The 17530-nt window shown below is 37.1% G+C and overlaps 1 protein-coding gene across 7 annotated transcripts in view; it reads left to right on the forward strand.

The window, feature by feature from the left end:
• SARDH (sarcosine dehydrogenase) overlaps positions 1-17530 on the forward strand; it is a 142891-nt gene that overhangs the window by 63849 nt on the left and 61512 nt on the right. For all 7 annotated transcript variants that reach the window (XM_074210765.1, XM_074210766.1, XM_074210762.1 and 4 more), the window contains one exon: positions 9199-9346. In XM_074210765.1, the coding sequence (XP_074066866.1) occupies positions 9199-9346 (148 nt within the window). The remainder of the gene's footprint in view (positions 1-9198; positions 9347-17530) is intronic.

Below are 17530 nucleotides of genomic sequence, written 5' to 3' on the forward strand. Positions count from 1 at the left end.
GAATTGGAATTTATGGGTAGATATTGCAGAGTCAGATTTTGGCTCAATATAAGAAGACATTTCCCAATAATTGGAACTGTCCCAAGGCATAATGAGCTTCCTTTAGGAGATTTCTTTATGGTTGGAAGTTTTCAGAGAAAGGCCACTTTTTAGAGATGTGTCCTTTCATATACAGTTTGGGCTAGCCAACTGGGCTAGATGACTTTTTAGGTTCCTTCTGCTTTTGAGATTTTTAATGTGTAGTCTTCTGTCTTCATGATCTCCAGGAAAGGGGAGCATCACTAAATGTTATTAGTGGAAAAAACACTGAACTGAGAATACAGAAACCTGGTTCTGAGTTCCAGTTCTACCATTCACTTTCTATATGACTTTGGCAAGTTACATGGTCCTTTTGAGCTTTAGTTGTTTTTTTTTCCTCAGCAAAAGGAGAGGTAACAGTACTTGGACCGCTTACATAATGGAACTGTTAGGGGGAAAATGTTTTGTCAACTAAAAGTACTATGTAGTCATGATTCTTTTTTTAAAATTTTAAAATTTTTAGGTTTTTTGCAAGGCTCTGGGGTTAAGTGGCTTGCCCAAGGTCACACAGCTAGGTAATTATTAAGTATCTGAGGTCAAATTTGAACTCAGGTACTCCTGACTCCAGGGCTGGTGCTCTATCTACTGCACCACCTAGCTGCCCCACTGATTCTCTTTTTAATATGAAATTTTCATTGACATCTTTTGGGTTTTTTATATCACCCATATTTTCTCTAGTATTCCTCCCTTTCCTGTCTATATAACAAATAATATTTTTAAAAACAAAGGAGAAAAAAAGAGAAGAAAAAAAGAAAAACTCATCATTATATCAAGTCTGAAAATACGTCTATCATATAACTTATGAAAGTCCTCCTCTACAAGGAGTAGTCTGACAAAGTCTTCCCATATCTCTTCTCTAATGTTATGTTACGATATGTTTTCTTTAGAACTGTGAATCATTCACTTTTGGTTTTCATTAGTGGCTATTTTTTTCCATTAACATTGTTGTAATCATTCTGTGTACTGAATTTTTGGCTCTGCTTCCTTCACTGCATCAGTTCATGTAATTTGATGTGTTTTTCTAGTCACCACATTTGTCTTTTCTTATACCCAGTAGAGCAATTTCCCATTACATCAGTGGAAGGGAAATGAAAAAGAACAAATACTTTGATTAAGTATCTTCTATGTATCAAGCATTCTAGTAAGTACTTTACAAATATTGTCACATTTAATCCTCACAACAACCCTGGGAGCTAGGCATTATCTTTATGTCCACTTTACAGTTAAGGAATCTGAGGCAGACAAAGATTAAATGACTTTCCTACCATCCCACAGTTGACAAATGTATAAAGGTCAGATTGGATCTCTGGTCTTCTTGATTCCAGACCCAGTGCTGTATTATAACATAGTTAGCTGCCTCAACTGTATAGTAATTTGTTTAGTCATTGACCAATCAACAGGCATCTACTTTGTTTCCAATTCTTGTCTATCACAAAAAAAGTGCTATATAAATATTTTGATGTGCTTGGAGACTGACTGTATCACTGGTTTCTTTGGGATCTGAGCCTAGTAATGAAAACTACAATTCTTCTAATTATTCTTAGAAAGCCTATCTCCCAAATCTTTCTAAGCGAATTTAGTATAGAAGGAGGATTTTCTTGGGCAAACTCCAAAGGACCCCACAGGCTGAAATATTGACTTTGATAGGGGAATTTGAAGGATGATTTGGTAGAGACCAGGGTTTACATTCCTGATGACAATCTCAAAGGTTAAGGATGCAGCACATGTCTTAGAAATGACCATTGGAGTCAGAGATCTGAGTTTGAATTCCATCTCTTTCCTTACTTTCTCCCTGTCTGACCTTGGCTAACTTAACTAACTAACTTCTCTGGTTTTCAGATTCCTCATCTCTAAAATGAAGGAGTTGGACTATTGGTCTACATCTCATCTGAGATAGAAATCTAATTTAAAAATCATAATTTATAATTGAATTATGAATTCCAAACAGACCCATGATCCCATAATAACCCATTCTGAGTCTCTCTTGTAGGAATTTTCTGAAGTCTTTTGTGAAACTGGTTATATTTTTTCAAATTATATCCCTTCTTGATCATGCTGACATCTGTATGCTTAAACTCTCCTTTGTAAAGTAAGGACAACTTTTAGTTTTTATTAAACAGATCTCTTTTAAGGGTCAAAGCTGGATCCCTAATTATAAGTTCTAGGGCTTAGTGAAAATTAATTTCTTCTCACAATTTTTATTTTTTATTTATTTTAATGATATTTCATTTATTTATTTTTCCAACTATATACAACAGTAGTTTTCAACAATCAATTTTTGCAAGGTTTTGAGTTTCATTTTATTCTCCCTCCTTCCTTTCCCCAGTACAGAAAGCAATCTAATATAGATCACACATGTATAACCATGATAAACACAGATCCACATTGTTATGCTATCTTCTCACAGTTTTTATTATGCATTAGTCAAGAAACATTTCCTGAATGTCCACTTTGCACAAGACTCTGTGGTAGATACCATGGGGATGAATAAGACATTAGATCTATCCTCAGGGGACTTAGATTCTGAATGGGATGCACATACTCATACAGATAAATATGCAAGCCCAGAGGAGAAGATAAGTAACCAGATCGGGTATCATGCAATTAACCACTGTAAATGGTGTACATCATTTGGAAATCTAGGAAGGGAAAAATATCATCAGGGCTGAGTGGTTCATGGAGGAGGTGCTCCTTGATCTGGATCTTGAAGGATAACCTACATTTAAATAGGTGGAGCTGAGTAGGGGAGGGAAAAATGAACCTATTTATATAAAACCAAAGCAAAACACATACCTTGAAAGGAACAAAGGATTATTCCAACATGAGGCCACAATACTATTTTAGGTTGAAAAGAACCATAACTTTATCATGGCAGATATTCCTTCCACTCATATTGTAACTCTTTTATGCCTTGAAGCAGAAAAGTAGTATATATAACTACTGTTGTTTGTCCTTCAGTCTCAAAGAAGACCATGACATCAGGGAGGTGATATCATGATTTACACTTGGAGTGGATTTAAGTGATGTGGGCTGTTCTAAGTCACCAGCCTCACTTTCTCCTCACTGAGTGCAGTGGCCAGATATTTTTCAGGATGCCTGGAGATGACCCTGAATTCGAGACAAACAGAGTTAAGTGTCTTGCCGAAGATTACAGCATATAGCTAATAGAATGCTAGACTTGCAGTCGAGAAGACGTATTCAAATCCTGTCTCTGATATGTATTAACTGAGTATTCCTATGCAAGTCACTCAATTTACTCAATCCCAGTTTTTCATTTATCAAATATGTACAACACTTCTCTCACAAGTTTTCCTTTGCAAATATTCAAGTATTATATAAATAAATGCAGCATATTAATATTATGCCTAAGAGATGGTTTTATGAATTTCTGTTTCAAAAAGAAAAAAAGAAATCATCATCTGGAGGCCAACTAGTGTCTGGACCTATTTGTATATACATTGTGCTGCTGGCCTTTTGATACCCTAGGATCTCTTCTACACTATCAAGAGGCATTTAGAGTAGGGCTACAGTGGAAGAAACTAGGAGGATAGTAATGACACCTTATATTTGTCTAGCCTTTTATAATTCGTTAAGTATGTTCACATGAATTATTTTATGCTGTTATTTACATTTATGTCCTATTGTTAACTTAACCTTGATTCTATTAACAAAGTTGAAAGGGCCCTTGAGCCAGTGGTAGCAGGAATGGAGAAAGCATCATATTTTCTTGCTATTAGCTTTGAGGATTTTTGTGCAAACAAGGGTAGAGAGGAGGGTGGATGAGGTATCTGAAGGTCTCAGATAAGGCTGCTTGTTAATGTGCTCGGCACCCATTCCCTTGCTCCCAGGTCTTTTTTTCTTCTCCAGCTCAGAAGCCGCCCTCTGAGCTAATTAAAAAGATAGCATAGGGGTGAGTGAGCAGCTCTTGGGGACGTTTTCTTGGCTTGGTGATAGAATATAGTATAGTAAAAGCACATCTATTTTTCAATTACAGTAGGTGGTTGCACCTATTATCATGATGACATATTGTTCAAATGCAGTTTAGGAGCTGTGGAGAAGGCGGGGGAAGGAGTGTTGAGGCAGTCTTAATCAGCAGCCCTCCCCCCACCCCCAAACTCCATGCCTTCCTGGGCCTTCTTGGTGACTGAAGAAGCAATAGAACCATTTCTATGCAAAATTGAATATTTCTCCTTTTAAAAAAATAACAATAGTTAACATTTATATACTATAAAGGTAAGCAAAGAAGTTTCCTTTATGTTAATTGATTTGATCCTTAACAACCCTGTAAGATAGGTACTATAGAAATTATTATCATCCCTATCTTACAGATAAGGAAATTGAGGCCAGGAAAGATAAATGACTTGCCCAAGGCTACATAGCTGGTAGAAGTCAGAAGTAGGATACAAACTCAAGACTCCTGTTAAATCTACTATGCCATGCTACTTCTCAAAGCTAAATACAATCTCTACTTTTTTTCCTTTTATAGAAATAGCCAGAGTGGGGGAAGAAAATGAAAGGCACTGAATGGAATAAAATTACTTAGCAAGTCAAGAAATAAATCTTAGACTAGACCCCAGGAATGCTGATGACTTTCATGGAATCATCTGTCAGATGATTGTGTCAGAATAGTACTGAGTCAGGTCTAGGAAGGACCAAAGAAGATGAATGAACATTAACACTACTATTCAAATGAACTCTGAAATTCTCTGGCAATATTGAAGTCAAGGCTGGAGAATAGCCACCTGTCAGGATGCCAAAGAATGGGTTCTTAGATAGCTTGGAGATTTCTGTAGTTTAGCATTCCATGTTCTAAAGCCTCTCATCATGCAAAACCCTAAAGTTCTAGATGTTTTAAAGCCCCAGCTTGAACATTGATGTGTTTTAAGGGCCTTTTCAGTTTTGATATTCTATGTTCTATGTTTAGGCAACTCAGTAGCAAAGTAGATAGAGTGCAGGATCTAGCGTCAGGAAGATCTGGTTCAAAACTGGCCTCACACACATATTATGACCCTGGGCAAGACTCTGCCTCAGTTTTCTTACCTATGGCTGGTTGTTGTCCTTTGTAATCAAAAGAAACCATGGCATTCCCCAACTGATAAATGTTCAAAGGATATGAACAGTTTTCAAATGAATAAATTAAAGTTATATATAATCATATGAAAAAATGCTCCAAATAATTATTGATTAGAGAAATGCAAATTAAATCAACAATGAGGTATCATTGCACACCTATCAGATTGACCAAGATGAGAAAAAGGGAAAATGATCAATGTTGGAGAGGTCATAGGAGGATTGGAATATTGGTACATTGCTGGTAGAATTTGAATGGCTCCAACCTTTCAGGAGAGCAATATGGAACTATGCCCAAAGAAAAATAAAACTGTTCATACCCTTTGACCCAGCAATTCCAATTCTAGGTCTATATCCAGAAGAAATTATAAAAAAAAAAAAGGGAAAAATCCCATATGTTCCAAAATATTCATAGCAGCCCTTTTTGTAGTGGCCAAGAATTGGAAATTGAGGGGGTACCCATCAGTTGGGGAATGGCTAAACAAGTTATGGAATACTACTATTCTATGTGAACCATAAATAGTCAGACTCTAGAGAAGCATAGAATGACTTATGGGATCTAATGCTGAGTGAAGGGAGTAAAACTAAGAGAACAATGTATACATCAACAACATTGTGAGATGAACAAACTTTGATGGAAGCAGTTCCCTTCAGCAGGTCAGAGAGCTAGAACAACTGTATTAGATCAGCTGTGGACTATGTTATTGCCATCCAGAGGAAGAAAAACAAACCAAAACAAAATATACACAACAACAACAACCTTCAGAATCTGATGAGCACTTCATAAAAATTATCTCTTATGTATCTCTTTCCTTTAATTCTAATTCCTCATGCCAAAAATTACTAATGCTAATCTGTAAATATGTTTATCAAAATATGTATGTATAATACTAACTCAACTGTTCACTGCTGAAGGGATGGGGGTGGGAAGGGAGGGTGGAAGGAAATTTTGTAACTCAAAAATATGCATGTGCATATTAATGAAAACAAACAAATAAATAAATGAATGGAGACCATGATATCAAATGAATGGTGGCATGACTTGCACATTATTTTTATCATAGTGAAGGGAATGTTGTGCAAAGACATCCTTCTCACTTTCTTTTCCAGAACCATTTTGCCCCATGGCCTGATTTGATAGGAAACAGGACTTCTGGTGAAGGTCTGGATACTATAGGAGTCTTCATATATATATATATATATATTATATAATATATATATATTATATATATATACACACATATGGATATATGGATATATGGATATATGGATACGGTTCCCTCCCATATTAGTGAGGCATCACAGCTCTTCAGCAATATCAGACAAAAATGCCAGTATGTATTTTTATTGTGATGAATTGGCAACAACACGGTATATCCAAACCTGTCTCACCAATGGTCTAGTCATCAATTTGACCTTTTCCTCTCGGGCTCAAACATACTTTCCCTGGAGCCTAAAGACTTTGGTTTCCCAGAAGTTGTCTGGTGGGTCATGGGAATAATATCCCAGATTGCTAAATTGACATCATTTATGGTCAGAACGATGACTGTATCTGATCGTCTTCAAACCTCCAACTTTTGTTCTTGATTAATGAAAATATTCTTGGCAAATGATCTTACTCTAGTCCCTCTTGCACAGACACAATACTAATGTCCCCAGCCATCCATCTTTATCATGATTTCAGTTCCAAAACCCAACAAAATAGAACTGGTATCCTTTCCATTATTCCTACCTGGGGTAGTCAGGTGACTTAGGCCTGCTTTGGATGCTCTATTTTTTTAAATGGGACTAATAGAACCTACCTCACAAGGATTTTGTTAGGATTAATTGAGACATTTGTAAAATCTTGAAACATAGTGGATAATTAATGCATACTTGTCCCCTTTCCTTCTCCACCTTCTCTATGTTCTTATGTCTTCCAGCTCTCAAATTTTACTATCTAAGATTCCTCTAACTCAGACATTCTATGATGCTATGATGGCCTGTGGTTAAGAGGACAAGTTAGCAAATTCTCAGTCCCAACTCAGCATCTTTGCAAAATATTTTCAAATCACAAGACTGGATACAAATGGAAGCACAGTCTGATCTGACTATGCCCAGAGGTGCCGTTCATTTCCAGGTCTTTGTTATGTTTCCCTGAGAAGGCAGAGAGGATTCTTTACAGTTGGGTTCAGGGAAGGAGAGGGCACTGGTTTTAATGAAGCTATTTCTTCACTAAAAAGAACATGGTCTGAGCCCGAGGCCATTGTCTTGTTTCTTTAGTATCTCCAAGGAGCCCGTCACCATCTATCCTGGACAAGCACATTCAGTGCAGAAGGTAAAGCTAACTGACCTCTGTTAATAGTCACCCACATCTAAATAAACAGGGAAGCCAGTGGCAGGTTCTAGCAAATGACAGGGAATTCAAAATGAATTTTGCTTTAACCCTTCCCTGCCATGAGATAGGGATAAAGCATATTGGCAGTCTTCATTTTTTAATTTTTATTTATTTTTAGGTTTTTGTAAGGCAATGGGGTCAAGTGGCTTGCCCAAGGCCACACAGCTAAGCAATTATTAAGTGTCTGAGGCTGGATTTGAACTCAGGTACTCCTGACTCCAGGGCCGGTGCTCTATCCACTGTGCTGCCTAGCTGCCCTCCAGTCTTCACTTTTTGAGACAGGGAAGTGGAATATGGTGAAAAGCCCACTTGGATCAATCAACCTAGGCCTTGGCTAAAGCTTTACCCAATTGATAGGGCGACCTGTAAAATGAGGGAATTGAAATAGATTCATCCAAAAAGTCCTTTCTAATTCTGTTGTTCTGAGAGTTCATGCATCATAATCCTAGAGACCCCATGACAGGATTATATACTTAGAGCTGGAAGAGACTTTGGAAGTCATTTTGGAGATAGGGATAGGAAGTGAAAGTGTAATTTCGTTGAGTAACACTGGAGGTGTCATTTCGTCAATTTTATTGATTCATTCAGTATAGGAAAACCCTTTAACAATACATATTTGTACCTTCTCTTCAACCTAAGTTGAGACAAGAAAACTCCAGTGTGTTGCAAGCACAGAAGCAAAATTAAAATGTAATTGGAAAATTATAAAGTAAATTAATTAATAATTACATAATAGTCATAACTAGTATAATTAATAATTATAAAATAAAAATTCAGAGCCATATAATACTGTTAATTTGTGAATTTCTAGGTCAATATGGTATTAGAAGAAATCTAGTTTTATTTGAGTGTGACACCACTGGACAAGAGCACTAAGAGTTTAAGTGACTTGCTCAGAGTCACACAACTAGTCAGAGATGGGTCTTGAACACAGGTCTTTCTGACTCTGAGGTCAGCTTTCTATTCATTGTGCATTGTTGCCTCTATATAAATACAATAATGATTAAATCCTTGCCTTCAAGAAACTATCTTTTGGGAAGTTTCACTATACTTGTGAATAAATCAAAACAGGATAATTTGAGAAAGAAGAGAATGCTAGGGTAAGTTAAGTTGAGTCTCAAAGTAAATTAAGGATTCAGAGAGATAGAAAAAGATGGAGAATATTTTAGATCTGTGTGAATATGGAAGTATTGGATGACACGCTAAATTTGAGGAATGGCTAAGATTCTAATTTGGCTGCATTGCAGGCTGTGTGAAGGGTGAAATAAGGCTAGAAAGGCAAATTGGAGATAGATTATAGAAGGCCTTAAATATTAGACTGAGTGCTCTATATTTAATCTTGGAGGTATTTGGAAGCCATTAAAGGTTTTTGAGAAGAGGAGTGACTTGGTCAAAATTAAGCCTTAGGAAGATTATTTTAGTACCTGAGTGAAGGGTGGATTGGGAAAAACTAAAGAAAAGACTAATTAGAGTCTCCTGCAATAGATAAAGGACTGAACTAGATGGTGGCAGTGTAATAAAGAGAATGACATGTGAGTACTTTTGTAGGCAGAATTGATAGGACTTTGTAACTTATTAGATGTGGAGGACTGACTGGGGATAGTAGAGACAGGGAAGAGTCAATGGTGATTCCAAGGATGGCTGTCTAAGCAAAATTGCTCTCTGTCTCCCAGGGGATGCCTATTACCTGGCTGTGGGGGGAGCAGCAGCCCAGTACAACTGGTCCCACATCACCACTGTGCTTCAGGACAAGAAGTTCAATTGCCAACTCATTGACTGTTCAGAGGACATGGGGATGATTAGTATCCAGGGACCAAAAAGGTAAGATTATCCCTCAATTGGAGGCCATGTGTGAGGCTTTTAGCCCTGATGATCAGAAACATACTTAATGCTTTTCAGAAACCCACCCTCTCTCTATTGTTACTATTTTTCCCCCTTAGAAAGCTAAATGGACTTTATAGGAATCACAGTATGGGTGTGTGGGGGGGGGCAGGGAAGCAAAGAGAAAAAAAGGCAGAAGTGAAGGGATTTTTCCTATAACTAGATAAAGTCATGGCAGAAAAGAGATGTGCACAGGGAAGATTGATGGAAACTGACTTGAGGTGGCAGGAAGATGAGCAACAGTGTAAGAGAAAGAAAGAAGACTAAAGATTTCCCTCACTTAGAAAGGGGTTTTTTAATTTTGCCAGAAGAGGGTTGAAGAGGGTAGAAGGTCCCTGGTTGCTGTTTAGATCCCCCCTGCCTTCCCTAGTTACTATTTTTTGCTACTGCTACTGAAAGCATCAAATATTTAAGCCCATTTCCTTTCAGGGCCCTGGAACAGAGCTCTTTTAAATTGAACCCTTGACTTTCCCATTCACCAATCATCCCCTTTCTATGTTGGGATATACTTGTGTATGGGTTTTAAGGCATTGAAATCCTACCTTTAGAGAAAACTATTGTGGTCCATCCCAAAGTCTAGTCTTTTCCTTTTCCTTTTCTGTGCTGTGCATTTGTAATGAAATGTATCTGCTCCCTAAAATCTACCCTACTGAGTTTGATCCTTTAAACTGGGATCATTTGGGGAAATGGAACAGAGAGGGGTGATTGTCCTGTCATTTTAATCAAGCTAGCTTTTTGAGATCCATGCTCCTTTTCTTGATGATTTTCCATCCCTAAACTCCAAGAAAATTTACTATTCTAGCAAAAGAGATTATTGGATAAAGAATCAGTCCTGGAAGTCAGGATGACCTGTATTCAAATCTTATCTCTAATACATTCTGTTCATATGACCCTGGATAAATCATTTAATGATTTACTACTCCCTTTTTCTTGTTCAGTCATTTTTCAGTCATGTCCAATACTTCAAGATTCCAGTTGGCATTTTCTTGGCAAAAAAATAACATTTATTTTTATTTATTTATTTAACATTTATTTCTCCAGTTCATTTTTTAGATAAGGAAACTGAGGCATACAGGGTTAAGTGATTTGCTCAGGATCACACAGCTTGTAAATGTGTGAGGCTAGTTTTTAAATTTAATGCTTCCTGATTCACTGTGCCACCTAACTGACCACCTTACCACTCCCAGGAAACTGTATTTGCATTGATTTAAGAAATGTTCTCAGCTACTTTCTTCATATGCTCATGAAAAACCAGGTCTGAACAACAGACCCCACAAAAAAAAAAATGTGAAGGATTGTAAAAGAAAAATATAAAATGTTGTCTGAGCCCTCGGGGAGTTTATAATCCAGTTCAAAAGTTTCTAAAATTATTGATTTAGTGTTAGAAAGAGCCTTAGTGATCACTTAGCCTTAACCCCTCATTGAACAGAGGAGAAAACTGAGGTCCAGAGAAGTTAAATGTCTTGCCAAGTCACAAAAGTATTAAGTGGCAAAGTTGGGATTTGAACCCAGTTTTCTTGGGTTCCAATGATTTTTTCCTCTGTACCTTGAGGGGAGAGGGAAAGAGGCAAAACACTTTAAAAAGTTTAAGGAAGAAGCTAAATAACAGAATAAAGGAAGAAAAAATAGCTCCAGGAGGGCCTCTGTACAGTAAATTGTCAAATTAATAACACAGACAGTAAATACTTTGAGTTCCAAGGGTGGGGAGATCATTGGGTGGAAAGAGGCTGAGAAATAGTCTATGAGGGTAATTTTTTTCTCCTGCTTCCAAATTGGTGCCAAGCTGAGAGCAAATTTTCCACCTAATACTATTTGAAGGACTGTCACTAGGGTGATACAGACTTCCCTATCTCATTGGTGGCTGGCTAGTTGGATATAGCAGGGGACAGGGACCTCTCAAATATTTGAAATGAAATGAGGGAAGTTTTGGGGGGATTTTTCTCAATCTATGTTTTGTTTTCTGGAAAGGTTGTTGTTTGTTTTGTATTTTTTCCTGTATTGTGGAATTCAGGCTTTTTGAACTGTCATATTTTTCGTTAAGTTATGTTGGTGCTCTCTGCCTAGAATTTTAGTTGCTTTGACTTTCATAGAATGAATGATTTGTTTGTTTTTAATGTTGCATTTTGCTTTTGTCAAACTTTCCTCTATTTCAGTATTTTTGAGTTTCATATCTGTTATTTTCTTTCACAGCTTATATTTGTTTGGAAATTTACCATATTACAAACTGTATTTTTCCTATTCTACTCATTGTTTTTAAATTCTTCATTTAAAGCTCTAGTTGCTGACCTAAATTCATTCTTATTTCCTTATTTTGCAAATTTTGTTTTTCTTTGGATATTTTAGAGTTTCTTGTTCCATAATCTCTAATGATTCTACAGAATCCTACCTTTCATTAAACACTATTCCCTTTCCTTCATATTATAATATTTTGTTAATGTAGTTTGCTTCCTTTTTAGAGGTTTTACTTATTCTTTTGTTTTTAGAATTTTTTCTGTTGCTGTTTCTACTTAGAGACTGGATTCTGTTTTAAGCTTTTTCTTTTGTTGTTTTTAATTTTTCAGCTTTTTTCTTATATTCCCCATCCTTGATATTCATTTTTTGCTTCCCCTTCTTTCCCCCACTTGTGTATAGACCTTCTGAGGCTGGGCTGTTTATAATCATAACTTCTTCACATTTGGGGGTTTAATTGGGGTTAGCCAGCCTGGGTCCTTGCTCTGAGTAAACTCTTAAAGAATAGAGATGGCCATAGTTATTTTTTTAGTTGCTTTTTTTTTTCAGATCCAATGCTTTGTTTCCCCCAGCCTATGGTTCTGAGGACAGATATCTGAACTAGCAAATTTTCAGTTCTGATCTTCTTTCCTCTAGCTGTATGATTCTGGGCATATTTGTCACATCTTCTAGGGCTGAGAATTGGAGAAAGGAGGTGAGAAGAGAGGGTTAGCACAGAGTCACAGGAGATGCTACAATACTGTTAAATTACAGTTACAATGCATTTTTGTGTTGACTAGGGCAGTTGTAGCATTGTCGGGTGGGCGATGAAGCATAAGTATTGATTCTCCTTTCATGGTGTCTTTATCTTGCACAAGGAGGTCTGCCTTCTTATCCTATGGAATCTGCTGTAATCACTCTTGTATCTGGTATATAATTCCTATCTTTTGAGATTGGGGGGAAGAGGTTTACAGAAAATGTCTTTGCCATCTTGCTTGTGGATAATCTACACCAAGCTTGTAAAGAAGTACTATAGAATAGGCTTGATGTGACCTAGAGTTGCTGAGAGGAAGCCAGAACAAGGCAGATGGCTGCAAATTATAAGGTGGACCTTCCTGACACTAAGAGCTGTCTAAGAATGCTATGGATGCTACAGGAGATGAATGTCCTTAAAAGTCTCTGGAATCTGAATCATCAGATGGAATACTTTAGAAGAAATTCTTATTTTGTTCAGGAGATTGGACTCAATGACCTCTGAAGTTGCTTCTCAATCTCAGATTCTGCAGTTCTATGGCTCTTGAATTTAAAACAAAGAGAACACCTGTAATTTGCTTTAGCCCTACAGGAAAGAATCTGCCAGCTTCCTGGGATTTGAGGCAGCATTCAAATGGAGTTTTTTGACAGGGAGTGTCAGCTCATTCTGAGAGTGTTATTTTTAGCACCAGGGAGGTAAGAGTAGAGAGTCAGGGTGGCAGGTGGAGGGAACTGCAGGATTCTATTACTCTTCTCTGAATTGAGGTAGGAAGAGGAGAGCAAGGTGAACATGTAGGAAGCATTAGACTAACCAAGTTGCAGTCAGAGCCTTATGTGTGGGACTTCATTTATAACTAGCTCCAGGCAGGAGGCAGATTGGTATCTACCAAGCATTCCTGATAAGCTAGAAAGAAGAAAAGTTCATTTTACTCAATTCAGATTCCTTAACTTTTTCTGCCACAAATCAACTCAATTTTAATCTCTTTTTATTGATATTTTATTTTGTTTTTCCAGTTACATATTATGAAAAATTTTCAACATTCATCCACGGGCATATGCATATTTTTAAGTTACATAATTTCCTTCCACCTCCCTTCTCACTCCCCTCCCCTAAGTGCTGAATAGTCTGGTGAATATTGTATATACATTTGTGCTTAACATGTTTTCAGATTAGTCACTTTCTGTATGAGGAATTAGAATTAAGGGAAAAGAAAGAAAACAATGAGATAGGAAAGAAAAACATAAGAGAAGATTTTAAAATGTGAATATAGTGTTCATTCAAATTCTATAGGGTTTTTTGTTTGTTTTGTTTTTCTTCTATGAATGTGGCTAGCATTGTCCATAGCAGGTCTCCTAGGCTTGTTCTAGATCTCTGAACTACTGAATGGAGCTGCAGCCATCAAGGTTGATCAACTCACAGTGTTGCTTTTAATGTCTACAGTATTCTCTTGATTCTGTTTCCTTCATTCCACATCAGTTTCTGTAATTTCTTCCATGCTTCTCTAGAGTCTGACCATTCATGGTTTCTTATAGGACAATAGTATTCCATAGCATTCATATACCATAACTTGTTCAGCCATTCCTCAATTAATGGATATCCCCTTAATTTCCAATTCTTTGCTACTACAAAAAAAGCTGCTATGAATATTTTGGAACATGTGGGACTTTTCTCATTTTTTATGATTTCTTCTAGATATAGGTCTAGTACTGATATTTCTGAGTCAAAGGGTATGAACAGTTTTATTGCTCTTTGAGCATAATTCCATATTGCTCTCCAGAATGGTTGAATCAGTTCACAACTCTACCAACAATGCATTAATTTCCAGTCTTACTTCAGTCTCTCCAACATTGATCATTTTCCCTTTTTTGTCACTTAGCCAATCTGATAGGTGGGAAGTGGAATCTTATAATTATTTTCATTTGCATTGCTCTGATCAGTAATGCTTTAGATTATTTTTTCATATGATTATATGTAGCTTTAATTTTTTCATTTGAAAAATGTCTTTTTATATTCTTTGACCATTTATTAATTGGGGGAATGACTTGTAATCTTATAAATTTGATGCAATTCTCTATATATTTTAGAATTGAGATCTTTATCAGAACCCTTAGTTGTGAAAATTGCTTCCCAGTTATTTATTTTCATTCTTATTTTGGAAGCATTGGTTTTATTAGTGCAAAACCTCTTTAATATAGTCAAAACCATCCATTTTGCAATTTATAATGAACTCAATTTCTTGCTTAGTCATAAATTTCTCCCCTTTCCATAGATCTGACAGATAGAGTATCTCTTGGTCTATTAATGTCTATGGTATCGCCCTTTATGTTGAAATCCTGTACCTATTTTGGCTTTATTTTGGGAAAGGGTGTGAGATGTGGGTCTATGCCTAGTTTTTGTCATACTGTTTTCCAACAATTTTTGTCAAATAGTGAGTTCTTATCCCAGAAGCTAATGTCTTTGGGTTTGCCAACAGGAGAATCATTTACTACTCATTCTTTTGAACCAATCCTAATCCACTGATCCATTACTCTATTTCTTAACCATTTCCAAGCAATTTTGGTGACTGCTGCTTTATAGTATAGTTTTAGATCTGATAGAGCTAGGCTACCTTCCTTTACATTTTTTTCTGCTATGAATCAACTCAATTCTAATTAAAAAAAAACTCTCCAGAGTTTCTCATTCACATCAAATCAACTAGACTAGAAACTTCCCAGAGGTTCATAGAATAATATGCAAGAGACTTTAGATATCATCCAGTTCAACTCTTTCATTTTACATATGAGGAAACAGAGGCCAAAAAGAGTAAAATTAACTCTTCAAGATCACATGAGGAGTTGGTGAGTCTTGGTATCTATCTTGATTCTTGGAATAGAGTCTGTAAACAGTAGACACTCATTAAGTGTTGGATAATTGACTGGGTGATCTTCAGCTCTGAGAATTTTTATCTTCTGACTTTCTAGTTTTCATGTCAGGCTCTCCCAGATATCACCTCTGATCAACACTTCCTTTCCCATGAAATACCCCCATCAGGATGATGGAAGATTCCCCAGGGATTAACAATTTAAGGTGCTCTCTTCTCTCATCTCCAATAGGACTTTTGGGCAGTTAAATTGTTATACATCCACACACACTGAGAGAGAGAGAGTGTGTGTGTGTGTGTGTGTGTGTGTGAGAGAGAGAGAGAGAGAGAGAGAGAGAGAGAGAGAGAGAGAGAGAGAACACTTCCATAAGATTGTAAACTTTCTGAGAACAAATAATTCTTATATATCTTTACAGATATCCATAATATCCAGTGTATCTGGAACAGTGTTATGCACATAGGAAATATTTTATAAATTTGCAGGTTTCTTTTGAATCTGGATTTGAATTGGAATCTGTCCCTCCTGTCACTGGCACAGAGATTTTTTTAATCTCCTTGATAGATCAGATAGTTCTTCACTTAGAATACAGAGAGGTGGGTCATAATCTTGATTTTGCTATTAAGTCATTTGATGATTTTGGGCAACGCACTTTCCTCTTTCCTTCCTTCCTTCCTTCCTTCCTTCCTTCCTTCCTTCCTTCCTTCCTTCCTTCTTTCCCTCCCTCCCTTCTTTCTTTCTTTCCTTTCTTTCTTTCTTTCTTTCTTTCTTTCTTTCTTTCTTTCTTTCTTTCTTTCCTTCCTTCCTTCCTTCCTTCCTTCCTTCCTTCCTTCCTTCCTTCTTTCTTTCTTTCTTTCTTTCTCTCTTTCTTTCTTTCTTTCTTTCTTTCTTTCCTTCTCTCTCTCTCTCTCTCTCTCTCTCTCTTTCTCTCTCTCTTTCAGAAAATTGGGGTCAAGTGACTTGCCTAGAGGTATGTAGCTCTAAGGGTCTGAGGCTGGATTTGAACTCAGGTCCTCCTGACTCTAGGGCCAGTGCTCTATCCATTACGTCACGTAGCTGCACCATCACTTCCTCTTTCCTAAACCTTGATTTTACCCTCTGTAAAATAAGGTCTCCATCTTCTTGGTCTCTTCCAGATCTAATCTGCCATGCTTCTATTTCCCTAGTGAGGCTGTTTCACATGAAGCTGTCTCATTGTTAGGATATGACTGCTGGTATCAACTCCCAAATTGGCCCCTAGGAGCTGTTAATTATGAATCTTCCTCTGAATAGCTGTCCGGGACTAAAGTGAATCTCCTTTTAAATATTTGACATTAGCCAGTAGCTTTCCAACCCTTGCTAATGGGAAGAGTGGGTGACTCACAGGGAAAAAGAAAAGAAGTAAGCAGCCATGCTTTCCTTTCTCTTCAGAGTCTTTGCCAGTCTCCTTCCCACCCCTGCTCCAACTCCCTCATTTTTTTTGCCAGGGAAGGAGCAGTAGGGAGATTTGTTCACACTTAATTCTGTACATTAGTCTCCCCTATATCAAGGATCAAACTACTTTGGGCTCTAGGACTCCAGAATACAATGTTAAATATACCCCCTTTCAAATGTGTATGTTTGCATATGTGTAGTGTGTGTATCCATACATGCATTATGCATATGTGAAAGGTTGACTTGGACTGCCTTATTAAATAAAGGTGCTTATACAGATCTCAAAGGTCTGAGCAGCATCAGTTCTGGGAGGGCAGTCTACTAACTCAGCACCCCAGAGAGTAGCCCTTTATCAGCTACTAATGTTGTTGAAACTAGATTTTCATAGTCCATGGCCCAATCAAATAGCTCATGGGATGGGTTTAGAAAGTTAACTTGATAGCATCAACTTCCCATTACAAAGCCAAGCTACAGAGGAAGGCCTGGTTATTTGAAAATCTTATAATAAACAATCATGTTCTGTCTTCTTCTCGAATTCCAGGGCACCTTCAATTGGAGGGTTATGAGTTGCTTCCTATTACTTTGAAGGTCCAGAGAACCTAGAGAGAGGAAGTATGCCATGAGTAGATTGAGTACTGGATTTGGGTTAGGAATCATAAGGGAGAAGAGAAGGGAACATTTATTAGGCACCCATTGTGTACCATTTTAGTTTGCGAAGTATTTCATCTGAGCCTTACAATATCCCTATGAAGGGATCACCCCCATTTTGCTGAGAAAACTGAGGAAAGTTTAAAATGACTTGCCCATGGTCTCGTAGATTAATTAGCATTCCGGGTTGGATTTGGACTCTGGAAGTCCTGATATAGTCATAGAATTAAAAAAGGAACTTAG

Source organism: Macrotis lagotis, chromosome 1, assembly GCF_037893015.1.
Source record: "Macrotis lagotis isolate mMagLag1 chromosome 1, bilby.v1.9.chrom.fasta, whole genome shotgun sequence".
Classification (NCBI taxonomy): Eukaryota; Metazoa; Chordata; class Mammalia; order Peramelemorphia; family Peramelidae; genus Macrotis; species Macrotis lagotis.